General features: G+C 36.7%; 1 protein-coding gene across 2 annotated transcripts; it reads right to left on the minus strand.

The window, feature by feature from the left end:
- Positions 1 to 1557: 1557 nt before the first annotated feature.
- Positions 1558 to 8164, minus strand: LOC111197320 (coiled-coil domain-containing protein 106-like). Of its 2 annotated transcripts, none has more exons than XM_049463068.1 (5): positions 8058 to 8164; positions 5745 to 5807; positions 5311 to 5523; positions 4933 to 5076; positions 1558 to 2390 (listed from the first exon to the last, which is right to left on the minus strand). In XM_049463068.1, exons 2-5 carry the CDS (start codon positions 5803 to 5805, stop codon positions 2068 to 2070), a joined length of 741 nt encoding a protein of 246 aa, XP_049319025.1. In that variant the 5' UTR covers positions 5806 to 5807; positions 8058 to 8164; the 3' UTR covers positions 1558 to 2067. The 2 variants fall into 2 exon arrangements, with proteins under 2 accessions (XP_049319025.1, XP_049319024.1); XM_049463067.1 differs by lacking the exon at positions 8058 to 8164 and adding an exon at positions 7306 to 7467.
- Between the last annotated feature and the right edge of the window lie 110 nt (positions 8165 to 8274).

The following is an 8274-nucleotide window of genomic DNA, read 5'->3' on the forward strand; positions in this document are numbered from 1 at the left end:
TTGGGTAACAAGATGGTAAGTACCAGGAGAGTCTTGCCTAATTACACTGAAATGGAAGTAGGTAATAAAAAGGTACATGGGTGGTACAAACTCCAAAGTACTAGGTAATTATGTTGGTTAACAAGATGGTAAGAACAAGGACAGTTAAATTTAATTACACTGAAATATCTCGCAGGTTCTAGGTAATAACCAGGTAAGTGTGAGGTACTAACCCCAGTAACATGATGATAAGTACCAATACACTCTCCTTACCCTGACATACCTCACAGGTTCTAGGTAATAACCAGGTAAGTGTGAAGTACTAACCCCAGTAACATGATGATAAGTACCAATACAGTTTCCTTACCCTGACATACCTCACAGGTTCTACGTAATAACCAGGTAAGTGTGAGGTACTTACCCCAGTAATATGATGATAAGTACCAATACTGTTCATTTTAATCAGTCTTTATTTATTTAATTTAAAAATAAAAGGTCAATACCTAATAACAGAGAACAAATAGCTTATTTCTCTTTACTGAGTTCTTACCATGTAGTTCAACAAACAACCCTCTGTAGAACATCCTTCTGTAAGTACCATGTAAAACACTGTGTAACTAACAGAACTTTCTGCTTAATAAAGGAGTAAAAGGACTGTAAAAGAAAGCAGAGCTTATTTCTCTGGTTTTACTCAGTTCTTACCATGTAGTTCAACAAATAGCCCTCTGTAGAACATCCTTCTGTAAGTACCATGTAAAACACTGTGTAACTAACAGAACTTTCTGCTTAATAAAGGAGTAAAAGGACTGTAAAAGAAAGCAGAGCTTATTTCTCTGGTTTTACTCAGTTCTTACCATGTAGTTCAACAAATAGCCCTCTGTAGAACATCCTTCTGTAAGTACCATGTAAAACACTGTGTAACTAACAGAACTTTCTGCTTAATAAAGGAGTAAAAGGACTGTAAAAGAAAGCAGAGCTTATTTCTCTGGTTTTACTCAGTTCTTACCATGTAGTTCAACAAATAACCCTCTGTAGAACATCCTTCTGTAAGTACCATGTAAAACACTGTGTAACTAACAGAACTTTCTGCTTAATAAAGGAGTAAAAGGACTGTAAAAGAAAGCAGAGCTTATTTCTCTGGTTTTACTCAGTTCTTACCATGTAGTTCAACAAATAGCCCTCTGTAGAACATCCGTCTGTAAGTACCATGTAAAACACTGTGTAAATAACAGAACTTTCTGCTTAATAAAGGAGTAAAAGGACTGTAAAAGAAAGCAGAGCTTATTTCTCTGGTTTTACTCAGTTCTTACCATGTAGTTCAACAAATAACCCTCTGTAGAACATCCTTCTGTAAGTACCATGTAAAACACTGTGTAACTAACAGAACTTTCTGCTTAATAAAGGAGTAAAAGGACTGTAAAAGAAAGCAGAGCTTATTTCTCTGGTTTTACTCAGTTCTTACCATGTAGTTCAACAAATAGCCCTCTGTAGAACATCCTTCTGTAAGTACCATGTAAAACACTGTGTAACTAACAGAACTTTCTGCTTAATAAAGGAGTAAAAGGACTGTAAAAGAAAGCAGAGCTCATTTCTCTGGTTTTACTCAATTCTTATCATGTAGGTCAACAAATAAGCACTTCAAAAAGAACAACATACAACTTCGAAACAAAACAGAATTTCTCACAATGGTGAAACGGTTTATTAACACTTTTGAAAAATCTCTTTTGACACTATTCCTGTATGAGATTATACAATAGTAAATCTTACCAGGTAAGTATGTTGTGAAAGTAAATGGAACAATTTCACTAATTTCTTAAGCGTATAATGCATGCATACCGACTGAACACTGCAGTATATTTGGACTAGTCAACCTGCCCTATTAAAAAAAATGAATAAATCTTTCTGTCCAGAGACATTAAAACAGTAACATTTAAAATATTAAGCTGTGAACAGATCTAAACAGTTAGAAAAAGCAATTATGTCATTATTTTAATTGTGAATATATTTCTGTAAGAATGATTTAACCCTCAGAACAATAAACATCAACATTGAGCATTTCAAGGCACACAAGGAAGAGCTCAGATAAGTTTATCTACGAAACTTTTGCTTTATTGGGATAAGCTCTGACCTTTTTTTCAGCTCTTTGATTTTGTCCCTGAGCTCCTCATTTTCATCTAGAAAGGCCTTGCATCTTTGAGCAAAATGATTCAGTGTTTCATCCTCTCTGAACTCTGGAACTAGCCCAATGTCCTGCCCTTGTGCAGCGATGGTGACTTCTGCTATAATCGCAGTCAGCGCAATGGTGTTCCTGTCTACATTCAGTTTCTCACAGCTTACGGTGACACTCCTTGTTCGCTGAAATTCTTTAAGTACTGCCTTGTATCGATGTAAGACATCTTCGGGGCACTTTACTACAGAACACAAAGAGGCCACAGAAAAAAGGAAGCATCTACATTATTATAACTCAGTAAAACTGTAAACAAAACAATTTCTACAAACAATGCAATCTGAGAATACTGTGAATTCAACCATGTGACCATGCTACTATCTATTATGTTTAACTATCTATTATGTTGCGTCACGATTAAATTTTTTTGGATGATATGTTGTCCCAGAAATAATCGCGATGAACTATTATTATTATTTTGAACAGCACCCAGGCTCCCCGTTCAGTCAGAAAATCTAATTTATGCTTTGAGTTACCTCAATAAGATTATGACTGGTGTTATGCAACCTTACACATACACATATACAGTGGTGCCCGGAAGTGTTCATACCCCTGGCAAATTTTGACTTTGACTTTTGGCAGACAAAAACATGCAGTGGTCCAGCCAGAGTCCTGACCAAATGAGAGTCTGAGGAGGAGCTAAAGATCAGGGACCTTATTGCTAGAGATGAATGGGTTAAAAAATACCAGTGGAGACATGCAAACAAGCAATTCTTTTAATTCTCTTGCAATCTTCGGAAGCGTCAGAATTTGTCAGGGGTATGAATATTTTCAGGCTGTATATTACTATATACAGTGTATATTCACTGTATATCCAGACTTTGTCAGGGGTATGAATTTTTTGGGGCACCGCTGTATGTACTGTAATACATTGCACTGTATAACACTATGTATACTGTATAGAATATGCCATGATTATATACATGTCCCTCCTCAGACTCTGGACCACTGCATGTTTTTGTCTGATAACCACTGTCAAAATTCAAAATACTTTCGGGCACCACTGTATATATATATATATATACAGTGCCTTGCAAAAGTCAGCCCCCTTGAACATTTATACATTTTGTCACTTTACAACTTAAATGTTTTTTTTTTTTGAGATTTTAAGTGATAGACCAACACAAAGTAACAAATAATTGTGAAGTGAAATGAAAATGCTACATTGTTTTCAATTATTTTTATAAAATAAAAATATAAAAAGTGTGATGAGCCCCCCTATATCAAAAGTCTTTTTTTTTAACAGTGCTCCTTGCGATGCTCAAAGGTTAGGAGATGTTTTTATAACCTAACCCTGCTTTAAACCTCTCCACGACTTCATCTCTGAACTGTTTGGTGAGTTCCTTGTTCTTCATGATGCTGTTTATTCACTAGTGCTCTTTAACAAACCACTAAGACCTTAAAAGAACAGCTGGATTTACACAGAGACTAAATTAAACACAGCTGGACTCTATTAATTAAATTAAGTGACTTCTGAAGCCAATTGATTGCACTGGATGTTCTTTAGGGGTTTCAGAGTAAAGGGGGCCGAATACTTTTGCTCATCACACTTTTTATTTTTATTTTATAAACATTTTTTAAAACAATGTATCATTTCCTTTCACTTCAAAATGATGTGTTACTTTGTGTTGGTCTGTCACTTAAAATTTCAATAAAATACATTTAAGGGGCAAAATGTGAAAAGTTCAAGGGGGCTTACATTTGCAAGGCACTGTATATATATATATATATATATATATATATATATATATATATATATATATATATATATATATATATATATATATATATGTATATATACACAGAGGTTGGACAATGAAACTGAAACACCTGGTTTTAGATTGACCCTGTGGAGCTCCCGACGGACAGTTCTGGTGGAAACAGGAGAGTTGAGGTGCACATTGAATTCTGTCGTGATTTGATCAGCCGTGGTTTTATGTCTTTTGGATACAATCCGGGTTAGCACCCGAACATCCCTTTCAGACAGCTTCCTCTTGCATCCACAGTTAATCCTGTTGGGTGTGGTTTAGTTGGTTCTTCTTGGTGGTATGCTGACATTACCCTGGATACCGTGGCTCTTGATGCATCACAAAGACTTGCTGTCTTGGTCACAGATGCGCCAGCAAGACGTGCACCAACAATTTGTCCTCTTTTGAACTCTGGTATGTCACCCATAATGTTGTGTGCATTTAATTTAATATTTAGAGTAAAACTGTGCTCTTACCCTGATAATTGAACCTTCACACTCTGCTCTTACTGGTGCAATGTGCAATTAATGAAGACTGACCACCAGGCTGTCATTTTAGTGCGTGTTTGGGCTGCCATATCATGGCATTCCCTTGGCCTAATACTGTGTTAGTGCCAAGGACTTCCGAACCATTCTGGAGGACCATGTGCATCCAATGGTTTAAACACTGTATCCTGAAGGATGATAACAATGCACCAATACACACAGCAAGAGTGGTGAAAGATTTGGTGATGATTTGATGAAGATGAAAGTGAAGTTGAACATCTCCCATGGCCTGCACAGTCACCACATATTATTAGATATTATTGAGACACTTTGGGGTGTTTTGGAGGAGCGAATTGACGCTGTATTGGCCGCAAAAGGAGGCCCTACACCATACTAATAAATAATTGCGGTCTAAAACCAGGTGTTTCAGTTTCATTGTCCAACTATAACTACCAGGTGTTTCAATTTCATTGTCCAACTAAAACTATAATACCTCTTTTCCCAAAGGCAGCTGCTTTTTTGTGTTTCTTTCTTTTCTTCTTTCTTTTCTCTTGTTCTGACTCAGAGTCTGAGTGAGACCATGATTCAGAAGAGCTGGAAGAGTCTGATGAGTAGTTCTTCCTTATCTTCTTGGAACCTTTGAGAGAGTTAAACACATTCACAATTGTACACACCCTAAAAATGATGACTTTCAGAATATCAATAATTTTAAAAGGATCAAATGCCTCCATCAGAATAACAACCTTTTATATATTATTAATTATTAATTTTTATTTAAACTGACAAAAACAATACCTACTTTACACACACACACGCGCGCGCGCACACACATCAGGGGACATTAGTTTTGAGTGTTGCATGATTTTAATACCTTTTGCAGATTTAGAAGTACTCCCAGTCTCTTTCTTGCCAAGTTGCTCACGAAGGAAATCCTTTTCTTCTTTAAGGAGTCGATTTTCTTCTTTTAAGAGGCGGTTCTCCTCTTTCAAGAACCTTGTTTCCTCATTAAGCCGTTTGGTCTCTTCACAGAGTTTATCAATGCTTAATTGTGCAGTTGGTGCTGCAGCTGGTGTAACTACAGTTCCTAAAGACAGAGAAAAAGACAGACAGAGAGAGCCATCTGAGAATACTATGGGATTTCCTAGGTGTTTCTAAAGCACAATATTATAGCTATTTAATGTTTTTTCATATATACACAATATAGAAATAATCTGAATAATTAATATATAACATTTAAGTTTATTTAAAGTAAATGTAAAAAAAATCTGTCTTTAAAACTAAATTCACATTAGGCAGTTAATATACCTTCAGAGTGGACAACCACTGAGCCTCTGGTGGAACGCTTCGTTTTTCTAATATTAGGCATGGCTATAAAACAAGCATAGCAAAGCAAGTTAAACATCATAATGTGAATATACATTAAACATTTAACCAACAACAGTGCATATGATTTAGCATTTAACAACAATGTAACAGATAGGCCCTACGAAGTTAATGACTTGTTTGTGGTTTTAAAAATAAGTACAGGATGAGTTTGAACGTGATCATCTGAACCAGTTTGACTGCAGAGTAGTGCTGGGCGATATTGAGGAGACATCCTTGAGCGATTCAGGATTACGATTTAGATTTATTTTAAGTTCTTGTATAACAATGGGACAAAAAGCAGTTTTTAGGCGCTTTTCAGATTTTCTATTTTATTTTTTTATTTTCAGACATATAAAATGAACTATTTATATGGATGAAGTGTTTTGGCAGCTCTACATTGTGCTATAATGTGTTTACAATCATCATATAAAATGATAAAATGCTGCATTTTACTGGTTAGAAATTATAGTGATCTGAGCCTGTAATGGTATTTTCTTTCTCCAAAGGACTGTAAACTTTATAATAATAAAATCTACCACTTTTATAACTCATTTTGCATTAAACTCTGGGTTTTGTGTGGTCTACTCCTATACAAACAAAAAACCGCAGTGTCTGTTTAAGAGCGGTGACCCTCAAAGTGTCTGATCTCTCTGATAGACTCTTTGTGGCCGGCCAGGTCACGCCCTCTGCCTTCCAGCTGACAGAACTCGGCCCCCGATTGGCTGGCAGCCCTCATTTGCATACTTGCATGTCCTGTAGACTCCGCCCTGTCTGGCTCTATGCGGAAACTCGCGGAGCACTGAATAAAACGGTTTTAATAAGGAGATAAAAATCAGATTACTCTCATTTCTGGATCAAGAGATTTCCAGCGCGGGTGGGATATAACTGTGGATTACAGGAGACTGGATTGATGGATTCTCTTTAGCCTGGACGCGTTTTGAAGGTAGGACCTGTGGCTGAGCGCTGCTGGGTGTTGGGGGGGTGGGGGCAGTGACCGGAGGTTACCCCAGGACAAAAACAGAGCCTTTTATTACTGTAAACATGCGCTCTGACACGCTCTTTCAGCTATAATTCAGGAACCGTACATCCTACGGAATTCGGAGAGCCGGACGGTTCGAATGGTGTATAACATGACCGCATTCGATCAAATATGGACAAACGATAAACGCAAATATGAATGTCATATTTCATACTTCTCAGAAGCAAGGCATATTTCGCCCTAAATGTTTATTTTCTGAAAGGATTTACTGCTAAACAGGCTGAATAGCTGAAAAGCAGAGATTCTAAGCTTTAAAATGGTATATTGGTTATCTATATTGAGCCTATAAATGTCCATAACTATTCAGAAACAAAACAAGATATAATAATTCATATTTTTCTGGCCCGTCTACGGGCCAGGGCGTGTTAAGAGGTTAAAGCAAGTGACCTAAAGATGGTGAGACAAATAAAAGCTAGCTTGATTACTTGCGTTACCTGCCTGCAGAAATCTGAAAAAGCTCACCTTTCTAACCTAAATATCTTGGTGAGGAGACAGAGGTGACGAGAGGTAGCGCAGCTGAACCGCTCCTAAAGACGCTGTTTAGAAAACGCGCGCGTTGGTCTGTGAGAGGCGCCAGTAACCATGGTAACGCAGATAAACACGTAATTACACCATTTTAAAATCACATTAAAATTGTAACGTTAATTCGAATTAACCGAATTAATCGTGAAAATCGCCCAGCACTAGTACTACTGCAGAGATATATGTCTTATTAACTGAAATACTTTTAGTTATAACGTTACTACGAAAATATATATATATATATTTACCCGATTCAAATCTGCAAAACTATCGCTCATTAATTACATAGCTTCTACCACTATTACAGCCAGAATTGTGGGCTTCACAATTTGAAAGTAAAACGCTAACAACGTGTGGCCATCAGTTGTAAGCGCTGCTCTCTCTCTACGGCTCTGGCTGAACTTGGCATATAAACAAGAAAAGACCATTTCAAGATAAAAGTAATCGGAGACCAAATCAGAGAAAATAAATACAGTCTGCAAATAATCAGAATAAATACTTTCTAAAATCGTTATGGTGTGTTCCACCAATACTGTCAGTTCATTTATTTCATTTATTTTAAAAACGGGTAACGTTAACCAAAATAAAGATAAACTATTTATTTTCATATGCATCCTAGCGTTAAATAAAGCAAGACTAGATCATATCCTGACGAAGGCACCATTGCCTAAATAACCAAATAAAAACAGTACCTTTCGTTTTTTTTAGAATAATCCATGGAATTCTTCAAGCATCAGTTGTTGCTTGCATTGGAATGGCGCTGAGAGCAGAAATTTGCGCCAAAATAGGACAACAATAACAAGCAGTCTGATTGGTTTACGGCCTCAAATGTCTTGGCGTACTAAAAAAAAATAGCTGAGTTCCAAATTGCTTCCTACTCCCTATGCAGTGCACCACATAAATGATGAA

Source organism: Astyanax mexicanus, chromosome 13 (genome assembly GCF_023375975.1).
Source record: "Astyanax mexicanus isolate ESR-SI-001 chromosome 13, AstMex3_surface, whole genome shotgun sequence".
In the NCBI taxonomy this organism is placed as follows: domain Eukaryota; kingdom Metazoa; phylum Chordata; class Actinopteri; order Characiformes; family Acestrorhamphidae; genus Astyanax; species Astyanax mexicanus.